We start from the raw sequence: 16,051 nt of genomic DNA, 5'->3' as shown, positions 1-16,051 counted from the left end.
GTTGCATGAACTATCAACCCAAAGAAACATCCAAGTGAAGTTTAAAGATAAACATTTCAATGAGATTACAGGCAAAAAAAAGAAAGTTAGCCTCAAGACAGACTAGCCTCAGGCTAGAGCATTTTTCATAACAGCATTCAATGCCACAAGGTATCGGAATAATAGCAGAATTCAAAGGTAAAAAATAAAAAATAACGATTGAATCAAGAATTCAATATCCGGCCAAGATGTTATTTATTGTCAAAGGCACCATAAATGCATTCTCAAATATATAACACCTCAGAAAATACGGCACTCCTGAGCCCTATTTGAGGAAAAAAAATTTGATAATGAAATTCAGCTAAATAAGAGATGTGTCAAAGTAAAGGATTCAGAAATGGTGACATCCTTCAAAAAAGGAAAGAGACTGATCGTGAGCACTGGATCCATTTGAACATATAATGGAACTTTAGAAATGATAATCGAAGAAATCATTCATCAGAATAAATAATGCTAACACAACCCCAATGTCTTAGTGACTTAATTTAAGAAAAATTTACTTTTAACTCATGTCACTGTTTAATGAGGGGGTGAGCAGGGTCTCTCCTTTATGCAGAGCTACAGGGTCTCGGAACCTTTTTTTGTGAGGCTCTGTCATTTTTAATAGAATCGTGGGACCACCCGGGAACCATCCAGCCTGCAGGCAGAGGAAACAAGAGAAAGAGTACACAAGGCACCTTCTTTAACTGCCTCGACTGAAAATGTCATTTTACTTTTACTTGCATTCATTGATGAGAAATATTAGATGGCTCCACCTAGATATAAACAGGCCGAGTTTCCAAGAGGAGACAATATTTTGGTGAGTGGTCTCAGAAAATAATGTTAATGTAAAACATAACTATGGAAAAAAATAATATAATTATTAAAACTAGGAAATGACAATGAGGATGGGTGGAAAGAGATGTATATTTTCTCGTTTTTCATAGTAGATAGGAAGTTAAAAACTTTCTAAAGTTTATAAATTAAGAAATAACAATTTTTAAATTTTAACATATAATATTTAATATTACAAATATAGACACTGGAAGAAAACATGTAGAACAACAACAAGGACAAAAGACCATACAGCAAAAGATAGAAAACTAAAAAAGGAAAAACAAATAAAATAACATAAAGTAATATATTTATATCACTTAAGGCAGTGTTTCCCAAACTTTTGACATATGTGTACCCCTTCTATAATTTTTGTAACGCTGAGTACCCCTCATACTCATGAGAACATAGAATTAGGCGCAGCTAAACACGGTGCAGTGCATATCCCCACCACACTCCGGTGCAACGAGTATCCCCACCAAACTCTTCCCGTACCCCTGGGGGTACGAGTACCACACCTTGGGAAACACTGACTTAAGGTAATAAAAGTGAATGAGATAAGCTAACCTGTTAAAAATAAAGAAGGCTGGCAGTGTGGCTCAGTGGTTGAGAGTTGACTCAAGTGGTCACTGGTTCAATTCCTGGTCAGGGCACATGCCTGGGTTCAATCTCAAATAGAGGGTGTGCAGAAGGCAGAGAGAGGGAAAGATGCTTCTAGCTCTCTATCCCTTTTTCTTCCTTTCTGTAAAAATCAATAAAAGTATATATTTTTTTAAAGCAAGGAATTATTGGATAAGAATCAAAACATATTTGACAATAATATATTTTATAAACATAGAACTATATCCTAGATATGTAAATAAGTGGGAAAAGCAGGAAGTGGAACAACTCATATAGTTTGATCCTGTTGTATTTAATAGTATTGATAATATAGATGATGTGTAATATGCACACATTATTTGTATTGTATATTACATATACACAGACAAAATTTGGAAACATCCACAAGAAATAGCTATGCTATTTCTGAGGACAAGTATACTTCCACTTTTTAACTCTATCTTCCTATATCTTAAAATTTTTTTGAAGTAAGTATAAATATTACAAAAATTTAAACAAAGTTCACTGAAGTGTAATTCAGAGTGCTATTAGAGAACTGAAAGATGCAAGCACAGGAAGGGCCAGGAGGCCATGGGAGTCTGATGAGTGGTCCTTGAGCTGAGTCTCCAAGAAGGAAGGTTCCCATCTCGTGACCTCCAGGTGCACGGACACCCTGTGAAAAGGGCGTGGTGGGTGGAATCCACCTTAGGAGCAGCCCAAGGTACATGGTGGAAGGGCTGGGAGGTAAGACTAGAAGGAACCCCGGAGTCAGAATCTTTCACTAGAAAATGAGATTTCCTCAAAGTGTTTGAAGCAAAAGAGTGACTTGACTGGGCTAGCATTTTGCACAGATTACGATGCTGTCCATTCGGCGAGTGAGTTAAAGACCGCAGTCCAGATAAACATGGTGGTGGCCTACGATGGTGGAAATATAGATGAAGAGAAGATGGATTCACACTCAAGAGATACTTAGGCAGAACTTGATAATGGGATGTCATGATGGTGGGGTGACACAGAAGGAAAAGAGAGTCAAGTCAACAGGACTTCCAAATATGGTACTTCAGGGGCAAAGTGGGGGGATTGGAGGATATCTGTGATACTGTCAACGGTAAAAATCATAGTAAAATAAAATATAAAAATTAGAAGTAAATTTGTGGATGAGGAGAGGGAAAATGTAAGCTCAGTTTGGGCACTACTGGGTTTGCAGGATGGAACATTCAGGTAGAGGGAAAAGGTGAGGATGTGAAATATGGAAATAAAAATCTTTAGTTTGTAAGTAACAGCAGAGGACAACACAGAGAATTATAAGAAGGGACTGAGTGATGGCATAAATGCCTCCCAGGAGTCAGGGTTTTCTACAAGGTTCAAAGACATAAACAGAGAAACTTTTGCTTTCATTCCTGGAGATCACTTGCCAATCTATAACTGCTCACCAAGAATGGAGACGAAGATTCCAGGTAGCAAAGAGGACACAATAAGGTTAGCACGAGGTGGATGGAATCCTCCCGACAGGCTTTGGTCCTGAAGGAACCTGCGTTTTTGTTTTTGTTGTTTTTTTGTTTTGTTTTGTTTTGTTTTGTTTTTTTGTTTTTGTCTGTTGGGAATTGAGACTGGACTTCTCTCAGGGGCTTTGAGGCCATCTCTTTAGGAAGAGAGATGGCCATTTGACCTTCCTCCCCCAAACAGGGTCCCTGGGTGCAGCCAGACTCTTCCTCGGGATAACCCAGTGGCAGTCCAGGCTGTCTTAATAACATCAGGAAGGAGCTAACATTCAGAAACCTGCCCCAACCCCAGGCGAAAATAATTCGCCTTCCTTTCCAAACAAATAGCTGAAATTTAGAATTTAAACATGCCGGTACCTAATTTCAAATGCTACATCTTAATCAGTTGCATCAGATTGATTTATAGCTAGTACTCATAGGTTTTACCCATTTTAGTGCACAGTCTTGTTGCAAAGTGGCACTTCCCTTGCTGTGGGGAGCAGTAAGGAGGGAAAGAGCCAAGGAAGGCCCCAGGCAAAAGGAATTGACTCAGGGACCTCATAACAAGGCAGAGGCCCAAATAATTTAAACAGAGGTGGCATTTTACATCTTTATTATGTTGTTTAATTTTTTTTCCTGTAAGTTCATATATTTGTAATATCAGTAAAAACATTCAATTGTTCTTGGATATTATTATAACTACAAATGTTAAGTGGCTTAGCATTTGCCTTGAGAAAGAGAATTTTTTAATCTCTTTGAACTTAAAAATGGTCATCACTGTGTGTTTGTTAAGTCAGTGTTTTTCAACCTTTTTTGGGCAAAGGCACACTTGTTTCATGAAAAAAATCACGAGGCACACCACCATTAGAAAATGTTAAAAAATTTAACTCTGTGCCTATATTGACTATATATAAAGTAATTCTCTTGAATAGGAATCAAATAAACACAAAGAAAGTATTTTATAATTACTTTATTATGAAATATTAAGTAAACAAAATAGTGAAAAATTATAAAATTCTTGTCTTGTCTGCACCTACGGCACACCAGGCAACATCACACTAGTGTGCCGCAGAACAGCGGTTGAAAAACGCTGTGTTAAGTGATAGAAATAACAGAATCTGTTGACTATTCAGACTATGTATCTTTCACTGTTGTTTGGTAACTTTAAAAGTGGTAGCACTGTTGATATTGCCATGGAACTTTATATTCTATCTCAGTTGTTACAACTTCAAGTCATAGGATGAAGAGAAGCTGTGAATTTCTAGTGTCTAGCCAGAAGCATATATCCTCTGACTACCGCAAACTGTATACTTTTATTTTCTTTCAAATAAAATTCTCTTTGTCTAGAGTCCTTTCTCTCTCTTTTTAAATAGCACTCATGTAAAATGTCTGGCACTTATTAGGCCCTCGAATATATGTTTTCCTGTCTGTATTATATTTTACCATCACTATTTTATGGGGAATAATCAGAAATACCTGCACTGTGGAGTCAATCCAGCTTCTCACGGGCAAACAGAGAACTGAGGCGAATTATTCTGTTTTGATGCAATAAACCAGAGGATTTCGGCTTAAACTAACTGCTTCTCCTTACTTATTCACGTTAGTTAGGCAATCTAAATTTCTGTTTCCAAAGAACAGCTCCAATTTTTAAACAGTTTCCTTTCTTTTCCTTTGTACATTCTAATCTTGAGTTCCCATTTCACTTCCATTTACCGTGCACTTGGAGGAACTTAGACTTGAATGCTGTTTCCACAGTAACAAGCCTCCTCCGGGTGATAATGGCCCTGGGAATTGAGTTCTCAAGTGTGTTGTACACAAGCCCTTGACTCTCAGTACCCAGCACAGACCATCGGCTCCAAGTCTTGCCCGTGGTGATCAGGGACAGTCCCTGCCTGGCAAACACTGCTGGGAGCCAGAAGTCCACGGTTCCTCAGCAGGGTTTGTGTGAACCGAGGAACCCATCTTTGCCTGGCACAAGGAGAGTAAACCATCTCAAGTACAATGTCCCATATCTATCTCAGCTTCTGCAGCCCTGAAGAGCTGAAAGTCAGCTGTTGGGTAAAAGGAGTTTCTGTTTCTCAGAGCTACCCGGTGGACTGAATTTTTCTAATCTCTTGAGTTTTCCAGGTGGATACATAAAGCATGCTTAAACCCATAGCATTTTTCTCATCACTGCATTTCCAAGTCCTATTTATCCTTCAGGCTTGAGCTCATCTTACTCTCTGTATTAAATTATGTTGTTATTGGGAACACCTTTAGACTATAGAAAAGTACAAAAATACAGGTAATGGTATAGCAAACAATTGTGTACTATTAGATAGTTTTTATATATTTTTTAAATTTATTTCAGAGAGGGAGAGAGAGAGGGGGAAACATCAATGATGAGAGAGAATCATTGATCGGCTGCCTCTTGCATGCCCCCCACTGGGGATTGAGTCCGCAACTCAGGCATGTGCCCTTGACCAGAATCGAATCCAGGACTCTTCAATCTGTAGGCCATCGCTCTAACCACTGAGCAAAAGTGGCTAGGGCTATTAGTTTTTATTTATTAAAAAATGTATTACTGATAGTTGCTTTTGAAGTAGCTTTTCTACCTGTTCCCAACAGGATTCTTTCCCCTCTCTTCAGAAGCAAAATGTATCTCTTAGTTGGGCTGTTAGGTGGAGTTTTGAATGGTGTGCCCTTTTCTGAAATGCAGATTTTCCCAAGAAGTACAGTTTCAGCTCTAACATGACCAAACCCTATGGCCCCTTCCCCATAAAAGCATGAGAAGATCCTATGGTGCAGGGCACTCTGGAGCTTCAGTGGGGTCCACCATGGCTACTGTGACCACTAGCCCTCTTTTGACCTCCCCAGCTCCCTCTAATTCTTGTAGCATTGAGCATTTGGTCCAGTTTCCAATCATTTATTTTGTACCCACTTTATGGATAGAAAATGTATTGTTTCCTAAGAAGATAATAAAATCTTGAAGCAGTATCATTCCCCTTGTGTAACAAACTGGGAGAAAGCCCTTGTGCTGGAGTAGTTTACACATGAAAGCCGATCTCCCCAGCAGAGAAGTGTACCACGTAGAAGTGTGCTTAATTTTATAGAATAAATGATGCTGCAGCCATCCAACAGTTATTGATATCCTATTATGATCTAGTTTATGAATTAAACACTATAAATCCTACCTAATAAAAGAGTAATATGCAAATTAACTATCACTCCGCTACACCCACCAGCCACACCCACCGGACAATCAGAGCAAGTATGCAAATAATCCCAACCAAGATGGCTACAGCCACAGAGAGCAGGAAGGAGGCTTGGGTTTCCCAGGAAATGGAAGACTTTTATAACTGAAACTTTGTAGCCTTGAGTGGAGGCCTAGGCTGGCCAGGGTGTGTGGAAAGCTTGGCTTTCTCTATTGCCGGGGAAACCCAAGCCTCCATCCTGCTCTCTGTGGCTGCAGCCATCTTGGTTGGGGTTAATTTGCATTCTCGCTATTATTGGCTGGTGGGCATGCCTGGTGGGCGTGGCTTGTGGGTGTAGCAGAGTGATGGTTAATTTGCATATTACTCTTACATTAGGTAGGATAGTAGTTAAAACAGCATGGTTTTTGCATATAAACAGACCCATAGCTCAATGGAAAAGAAAGGAGAGTCCAAAAATAAACCCACAGATAATTTATGCAATTGAGCCAAGAATGGGAAAAGGACAGTCTCTTCAATAAATAGTGTTGGGGAAACTGGACAGCCGAATACAAAAAAACATGAATTGGGACCATTATATTATACCATATCCAAAAGTTAACTGAAAAATGGATTAAAGACTCGAACATAAGAAGCATAAAACTCTTAGAAGAAAACATGTGGTAAACTCCTTGTCATAGGCCTTAGCAATTATATTTTTAATTTGACACCAGAAGTTAAAGCAAAACAAAAGTAAAAATAAGTAAGTGGGATTGCATCAAACTAAAAATATTCTACATACCAAAGCAAGCAATTGACAAAATAAAAAAGGCAACCTACTAAATGGGAGAAAATATTTGCAAATTATATATCTGATAAGAAGTTAATATTCAAGATTCAAAGAACTCATACAACTCAGTAACCAAACAAAAATCTAATTTAAAAATGGGCATAAGATATAAATAAAAATTTATCTAAAGGTGGCCAACAGGTACATAAAAAGTTGATGAATATTATTAATCATAAGGGAAATGCAAATTAAAATCACAATGGGATATCATCTAACACATGTTAGAATGGCTATTATAAAAAAAGGCAAGAAATAACTAGTGTTGGTGACGATGTGGAGAAAAGGAAACCCTTGAGCACTCTTGGTAGGAAAGTAAGGTAGGGTAGCCACTATGGAAAACAGTATGGAGATTCCTCAAAATTTTAAAAATAGAACCAGCATATGATCCATCAATTCCACCTCTGGGTATTTATCTGAAGAAAATGAAAAAACTAAATTGGAAAGATATATGCACCCCATGTTCATTGCAGCATTGCTTACCACTGCAAAGATATGAAAACAACCTAACAGTCCATTGATGGATAACTGTATAAAGAATTTGTGATATCTATACCTATCTATATCTACATCTATATCTATATCTACATCTACATCTATAATAATAAAATCATAATAAGCTAATTAGACCAGACAACTGGACGACCTTCCGGATGAAGCTTGGCCTGTGAGGGCCGAGGCAAGTTGTGACGGCTGCGAAGGCAGAGCCCCTTGCATGAATTTCATACATTGGGCCTCTCGGCTATATATAATGAAACAATATTCAGCCACAAAAACATGAATGAAATCTTGACAAGTGCTTCAGTGTGGATGGACCTCAAAGGGCATTCATTATGCTATGTGAAATAAATCTAGACAGACAAAGACAAATATTAAATGATCTCTCTTTTATGTGAAGTATAAAAAATAAAGCTCATTGATACAGGCAGAAGCAGGGGGTAGAGGATGGAAGAAAGATGAAGGGGGTAAAAAAAAATTTTGTCAAATATTTATGTTCTAGAGGCCCAAGGCATGAAATGCGTGCAGAGCAGGCCTTCCTTTTCCCAGCTGCTGGCACCAGCTTCCCTGTGGCACCCGGGACTCAGGCTTCCCTCACAGCCCCGGCTTCATTCGGAAGGATGTCCAGTCTAATTAGCATATTACGCTTTTATTATTATAGATTAAATGCATAAAGGTTTGGTTTCCCCATCTTATGTGATATCTCAAATAATTATGATGCATTTTTAAAATAATTATTTATGGTTTAAGTGTGTGAATGGCACCCATGACTTAAATTAAGGCTATATTATTAATTTTATAACTTGTTTGTATTCTAGGAATTCTTAAATGTTTAGTTATCTTTTTCTAAAACAACTTAAAAATTAAGAGTGTTTGCCCAAACAACTGAATAAGAATTGTTTACGTTAGACCAAATCATCAGTACCACTGGTTTCTTTACCAGAGTTTGTAAATGTGTTATTGCACCTCATTCTTTGCCTTGCATTGGCATCCAATCACAGATAGTAGATAGAGAAACTGCCAAGTCTAGTGTTATGGGACTTACACAGAATCTTTGTGCCGGGGACTGTGTGTGAACACAAATTAAAGCTGTCCTTCAGCTTGGATTGCTGAAATACACTTGGCCCCATATTTCATTCTGTAATCTGGAATTGAAATCAAGCTAACTAAACAAACAAACATTTTAGTGAAATTCTTTATGAATTTGTTCATGCATATGCCTTATTGATGGACAAATTGCATCACCATCATTATAATTATTATTATTATTATTATTATTATTATTAACTAGACCAGTGGTTCTCAACCTTTCTAATGTTGCGACCCTTTAATACAGTTCCTCATGCTGTGGTGACACCCAACCATAAAATTATTTTCACTGCTACTTCATAACTGTAATTTTGGTACTGTTATGAATTGCAATATAAATATCTGTATTTTCCGATGGTTTTAGGCTCTACAAAAAAATAATGTTATGGCTGGGGTCAGCACAACACGAGGAACTGTATTAAAGGGTCGCAGCATTAGAAAGGTTGAGAACCACTGAACTAGACAGTGTGCCATCTTTTTAACTGACACCATTTACAATTTCACATAAAATATCCCTGTAATGTTATCTCCATTAAAAATGCAACCAAGCACCATGAGTGTAAATTTATCAAAGTCACAGAAATTGTTCTGGTCAGTCGTCAGCCAGGAACTGAATATCCTGAATAAACATTTATCTATAATTTGAATTTCTTTCCCCCCCCCTAGACACTGCAAATGGATGTCAACAAGCTGAACATAACCTTGCTCCGAGCTTTCCTCCAGGGAGTGGCGGCCGCGTTAGGACTCTTACCCCAGCAAGTGCACATCAACCGCCTCAATGTAAGATGCCTCCGTTTCCCTTTCCCAGACACAGGCTTTGGTCTTTCTGGAAGGTCTCAGTATAAAGAACAATGATTTAAGACGCCCATGCTATAGTTCCACGGTCCCTGAGCCAACTCTAGTATGCCAATGGTTTTGGTAAAGGAAGTTTTACTGCAGTAAGCCACAGTCACATGTTTACATATTGACTATGGCTACTTTCAGGCTACAGTGACAGGGCTGAGTCATTCTAACAGATTGTTGGGCTAACTCAAAGATTAAAATACTAGCTCTCTGGCCCTTTACAGAAAAAGTGTATCAACCCTCTCATCGTTCAAGGCGAATGCCCTTTTAGGCATGAATAAAGGGACCCAATATCTCACCAACCTGGCATTACGCCCAAAACATTCTTCCTAAAAGTTAAACCTTCTGCATCAGTGAAAGCATTGTCTCCAAGAGGCACCTATGAGAACTCCTTCAAGGTTAGCAATAGGATGAAGGAGACTGGATGCACAGACGGAGGATTTTGGTTAAAAATAAAGGAAAACCAATCCCTGAGGATAGCACTCCGAATGGAATGCAAGAACAGATGGTTCTGAAAAGCCTAGAGAAAACTTGGATAGTTATGTGGGGTGGGAATGAGGCAAACCCAAAAGGTTTTATGAATAGAGCCCACATTAGACCCATCTATCCATCAATCACCCACATCCTTCCTTCCCCCCCTTTTCTCAGTGTTTGGGAACCTTGATGTCATCCAACCACCTGTTCCCATCTGCACCTGAAGGCGGGCAGGAGCAAAGGCAGAGAAAGGCAAATAAAAGCATATGCCTTTCTCTTTGTAAAGAGCTAATTGCTCTAGGTTCCTGTGAAAAGGGACTTTGGAATCGTCTTACAGTTTTACAATTGTTCTTCATTTCCACCGCTGTGGGAACTCAAGCCAGGACCGCACTGTCCCCTGGCCTTACATTCTGATTCTCCTGCTGGAGCTCAGCTTTCTACGGAATCAACATCCTCATTTCCAGCGAAGGGAATTTGCTTTTTACGTTGGTTTAGGGATTTTTGTTTCTTTTCATTGTGGAGGAGTGCGTTGTTTCCTTCCCCATAATGACTTTATTCTCTAAGTCAACTATTTTCTGGGATCAAATAAGCTTAAAAAAACACACAAAGTTTTTAGCTCAGTACCATAGAAGAGGAAATACAGTATTCCCTAGTGCCCTGAATGAGGGAAATGGGTTTTATAGCCAGAGTATCTTATTTAAATGAGAAGCTGTAGAGATGCAGGTACCATAGATGTCTTAGCTCTGTGCAGGGGTGAAAAGGGGTTTGCCACACCTAGGCAGGAACACGTATATCCCAGGGAATATTAGCGGCATTTACCACACCTGTTTCTGGGAGCAGTTTCTTTAATGGGTAGAGTTATGATGATACCCCAGGCAGCAGAGCATGGGGATGAAGAGCATGTAGTTTGGAGACGCAGCCGTACCCCACTTCCAGCTTGGCTGTCTCCCAGCTGTGTGACTGTAGGCAACCTACTTACGAGTCTTTGATTGCAAAATGGAGAGAACTATAACACCTTTGTCCTGGAATGGTTTTAAGCATTAAATGAGATGACAGATTTAACGCACATAAGAATGTGTCAGGCAAAAAACAAGTGCTCTATTCTCAATGTTGTTATTAGGTCACAAACGATTTAAATTATTATAAACACGTTTGACATCAGTATTATGCCATACTTAGTCATTGTCTGTTGTTCCCTGTTTTGTTTTCTGGATTGCTAGTAGTATTTTATACCTGGCTGAAGTAGTATTTTAATACCTGGTAAATGGCATTAAAAGAAAATTTTCTAACATGAGAGAACTCCATGTCAAAAAGAAAAGACTAGCAATAATTCCTTCTATAAGTACATGATATGTATAACTTTTAAAGAGACTCTGATAGATTTCTGTGGTGAGTTTATTTTTTATGTGTCCCGTCTGCCATTTATGGTAGGAAAAAAAAAATCCTCTCTCTGCATTTCAGCTAATGGGGTAATACTAATAGGAAAATATCCTGTATTTCTACCCACGGGATAGACTTTAAAAGTGTGATGTTTGGGGTGAAGAACAAAATCAGGGAAGCAACTTCAAAGCTTATGCAGCATCACCTTCCTTAGTGATGCCAGCCTTCCCGTAATATAAGTTACAAGGAAAACATGGAGTGGCAACGTCTAATAACTGTACTATTGCATTAGGTTTTATTTAATTCATTTGATTTTATAATGCTTCTCTAAACAAAATTACTCAGGGACCATCTGAACAGTATATTTCAAAACAAACAAGACAGAGAGACTCATAAATAGAGAGCAGTCTGACAGCTCTGGGGATGGGCATGGAGAGGCAGGGGGCATGGAGGGATTGAGCGACAAAGGAAAGACATGAAGAACTCATGGACATAGACAATGGTGTGGTGAGTATGTGGGGGAGGGAGGTGGGTGGAGGTGGAGGTGGAAGAGGGCTTAGATGGCATAAATAGTGTGTGTGTGTGGGGGGGGGTATTTTAATTATAATATGGAATGGAAAAATTAACCAGCTTCCAATGAAATATAAAATTACAAGTCTTGAAATGTCAATTACTTGAGAGAAGGCCATTTGAAGACTTTGGGCTCTGGGCTGATATTCTTAAGAATAACTGATAAATGTAATCTCCAAGATGCCTTTTGAGATTCCAGGGTTCCAATTTTCCGTGGTGTTTCTAAAGGAAGGTAAAAATACTTCCCAGCCTTGTTTGACAATGTCTATTAACGTGTACAAATCACCGGCTTTTACTAGGGAAAGAAGAACAGCGTGGAACTCTTCGTGTCTCCCATAAACGGAAAAGGAGGCGTGTCTGACGCCCTGCCATCTGAGGAAGTGCTGCGCTCACTTAACACCGATGTCTTGCATCAAAGTTTGTCCCAATTTGGAATCATAGAAGTTTCCCCTGAGGTATGTTGTTGCATGGAAGATTTCATCTGAAACTCTGCCGTCAGACCCTAGCTGCTTTGGCTCCGTGGATAGAGCGTCAGCCTGCGGACTGGGTTCCGGGTTTGATTCTGGTAAAGGGCACATGCCCAAGTTGCAGGCTCGATCCCCAGTAGGGGGTGTGCAGGAGGCAGCAGATCAATGATTCTCTCTCATCATTGATGTTTCTATCTCTCCCTCTTCCTTCCTCTCTCTGAAATCAATAAAAAGTATATTTAATAAATAAAAATATATTTTAAAAATCTAGACATATCGATTCTTAGTCTAATCCCACTTTTCAGCAAAGCTTATTGCCTCTCATTTCAGCAAATATCACACGTGTGGTATAAAGCTTTGGTATAAGCTCTGGCTGGTATGGCTCAGTTGGTTGAGCCCATGCACCAAAAGTTCACCCTTTTAATTTCTGGTCAGGGCACATGCCCAGGTTGCAGGCTCAAATTTTAGTAGGGGGTAAGCAGGAGGCAGCCAATCTATATTTCTCTCTCTCTCTCTCCCTCTCACTTCTTCTCTCTCTCTAAAATAAAAATCAATAAAAACATTTTTTAAAAAGGCTTTGGTACAAGATTGAAACCCCAAAACCACTTAAGATATGTGTGTGACCCTGGGCAGGTGATTTAATTTCTGTGAGATTAAGTCTTTGCATGATGTCAGCCTCCTTGAGGATCAGTTTCTTCATATCCAAAATGGGTATAGAAAAAAAAAATGGGTATAGTCCTTATTTTATCGGCTAGGAATATGAATTAATTTTTAAAACATTTGTGGAAATCCTCCTATACAGGAGGCACTGAACAAATATTTGAATGCAGGATTGATTGGCAGAATGAAAATGTATGTCATCATTGAACTGGTCTTTCAGCATTTAGTGTCACCCTGATCCCTGCCCTACACACACACACACACACACACACACACACACACAGTGTGTGTTTTCTCTCTTGGCACCGGAATAACCTTTCTAAAATAAATCTGGCCATGCCCTCCTAATGTCATGGTTCTCTTTGGCCTCCTAAATATTTCGGAATCAAGCATGCATTTCTCAATATGGCCCATGACCCTTTGTGTGCTAGGCTTTATAACTGTTCAACAACACTCTCCTAGTTTTTGCTTCAGCGATTCCAAACTTCATTGATACCGTGACACCTCCGTACTTTCTCTTCCTTCCATGGTTTTGCATGTGTTAATCCTTCTACACACCTTTCATGTTTCAAGGTCAGTCTACCGCAGAGCGAAGCCTTCCCTAGATGTGCATGCTCACTGACTGGTGTTCTCCTTGAGCTTACTATAAAAACCCCTTATCCTCTCTAGGTCTTCAAGTCCATCCCTATACTCCAGCTTCCTCAAGAGACACACCACGTCACTTTATCTGCGTCCTTTGTGCCTCACTCAGTGCGTGCTATTCAACGGGCACAGCGGTAGCCAAACACTATGCTGTTGGTCTCCAGAGTAAGAAGATAAATGAATAAGCAAACAAATAAAGTATGATTGTTGCTTTCAGTGGGATTGTTCTCTAATAAGGCAGATAGGGTACAAGCAGATATGGAGGACGCAGGGATGTGTATGATGATGTTGTCCTGTTGCACTGTGGGAGCTTTGAGGAAGAAGAGCCCAGAGGAAAAGAGCAACATGAGCTTAGTCACCCACACCCCTCCCCCGCACGCAACACCGAAGGGGCTTCCCTTTGTGCATCTAACCGAACCCCAACCTATGTGTCCAGGTCCTTCACAGACTGACTTGCACACATTTTCCCCAGGACAATTCTTTAAAATGTAAAAAGACCCTTGGACTACTTTATTCTGCTGCCTGTGAGCTTTCAGGGGCTTACATAGCCTTCTTCCCTGTTGCTTTCATCTGAGTTTAAATACTCCTCTTAATGCTTTAGGGCACATGTGTCAAACACAAGGCCCGTGGGCCAAATCCGTCCCGCCAGGCCTTGCAATGTGGCCCGCACCGCGCTGTCATCACTGCACTCCGCTGCATTTCCATCACAATGACAGTTTATGACTGTTCAGTAAACCATTCGGCCCGCGATTTAGGCTGGATTTTAGATTTTGGCCCCTTCTCTGATTGAGTTCGACACCCCTACTTTAGGGATATGGCAGATTTGTGAACCAAGAGGAACTCACCATTCAAAAATCTAGTTAATATCAAGTACACCCTTGGGGGTCCTCCAACACCCCCCAGCCCCCAGCTGGGTGAAAGGTGAAGAGCTCAGCCTGACTCTCATCACAGCACTATTAGCCCACAAAGACCACAGGTCTGTATTTTAATAATGAAAGTGGATTTGGTGGTCAAAACTTAATTTTTTTTTCTGGTGAAATTGTGGGAATTTAGAGATCTAGGAAATCTAGACCCTCAGAAATGTTACCTTACAGGAGCTAACCCGTATTTTAATTGGCTACCAGGAGCATTTCATCAAGGACAGGTGAACTGATTGAGCCTTTCGCAGGAGCTTTTTAAAGGGGCCCAGCATTCCCCTCTGACCTGAAGCCGTAAATGCAGAAATGGGGGCTAGTGCCCTTATGGGGGCTTCAGACACGGACGGCCCAAAGGGGCCCCCAAAGCATTTGTGAGTAGCTGTTCCAGCTGTTAACAATAAAGGGTTTCCCGGCTTCTTTATTCATCTCTGCGGTTACTGTGTGATGGCAGCTTATGCCTCAGCCCATTCTTCCACATTTTTTATCCTAAAGTTATGGCTCTGCTGTGAGAGCATGTTTATGAAGAGGGGAAAATGAATATTGGGGGTTTTTGTTGTTTTTCATCCTTTGCATGGGTCACAGAACATAGTGAACCATGTCTCAAAGCATCTATTCCTAAACGAACATTATCTTATTTCAGGGAAGGCTGTGTCTTTTTGTTGTTGCCATTTCTTTATTAGAAAAAAACTCTTGAGAAAGAAAAAAAAACAAATAGAGAGAATTATTTTTGTTTATTGTCTGTTTTCCTTTTGAAACTATGTTGTTGTTTTTTTGAGGGAGAAAAAGGCATTTAAAAAAAAAAAACTACTTTTATACAGTACCTAGAACATTATACGCACACAAATAGTATTATTTTAAGATGCTCATAAAGATAAAACTAAACTTCTTACCTAATAAGTCAAATCTCAGGAAAATTCAATTAAATTCATTATTTTGTTTCCATTTTTAAATGTTTTTATAAATATTCATTGAAACAATAAGTTTTGCATTTATACTAAAAATGACTTAGGATTCAGTTGTTGTTGTGTTTTGTTGTTGTTGTTTTAATATATTTTTATTGATTTTTACAGAAAGGAAGGGAGAGGGATAGTTAGAAACATTGATGAAAGAGTACATCAGTCAGCTGTCTCTTGCACACCCTTTACTGGGAATGTGTCCACAACCAAGGTACATGCCCTTGATCGGAATTGAATCCAGGACCCTTTAGTCCACAGGCCGACGCTCTATCCACTGAGCCAAACTGGTTAGGGTGGATGTGGTTGTTTTTGTTCAGTTGGAAATGACTCCAGTTTTACAGGTCTTATATTGCAAAGAAGGAAGTTCCCTTCATTAAATAACAGGCCACTGTGTCAACTGATACTTCCATGGAATATTTACAAAGAGGGGAAAAAATCATACCAAATGAATATAAGCCATAATCCGGGAGTTTGGTGATTGTTTCCTAGAATTAGGAACATTAGCCAACAGTCTAAAGCAGTGGTTCTCAACCTTCCTAATGTCATGACCCTTTAATACAGTTCCTCGTGTTGTGGTGACCTCCAACCATAAAATTATTTTCGTT

The 16,051-nt window shown here is 39.5% G+C and overlaps 1 protein-coding gene across 5 annotated transcripts in view; it reads left to right on the top strand.

Moving 5' to 3' along the window:
- The window catches only part of PTPRR (protein tyrosine phosphatase receptor type R), a 249,062-nt gene that overhangs the window by 130,781 nt on the left and 102,230 nt on the right, over positions 1–16,051 (top strand). For all 5 annotated transcript variants that reach the window (XM_036459014.2, XM_036459016.2, XM_036459013.2 and 2 more), the window contains exons 3-4: positions 9,204–9,317; positions 12,104–12,259. In XM_036459014.2, coding sequence (XP_036314907.1) covers positions 9,204–9,317; positions 12,104–12,259 — 270 coding nt within the window. The remainder of the gene's footprint in view (positions 1–9,203; positions 9,318–12,103; positions 12,260–16,051) is intronic.

The sequence above is a fragment of the Pipistrellus kuhlii genome, unplaced genomic scaffold, assembly GCF_014108245.1.
Source record: "Pipistrellus kuhlii isolate mPipKuh1 unplaced genomic scaffold, mPipKuh1.p scaffold_m20_p_3, whole genome shotgun sequence".
Lineage (NCBI taxonomy): Eukaryota > Metazoa > Chordata > Mammalia > Chiroptera > Vespertilionidae > Pipistrellus > Pipistrellus kuhlii.
Note: the sequence above shows the minus strand (reverse complement) of the source record. Positions and strands in the feature narration are given on the sequence as shown.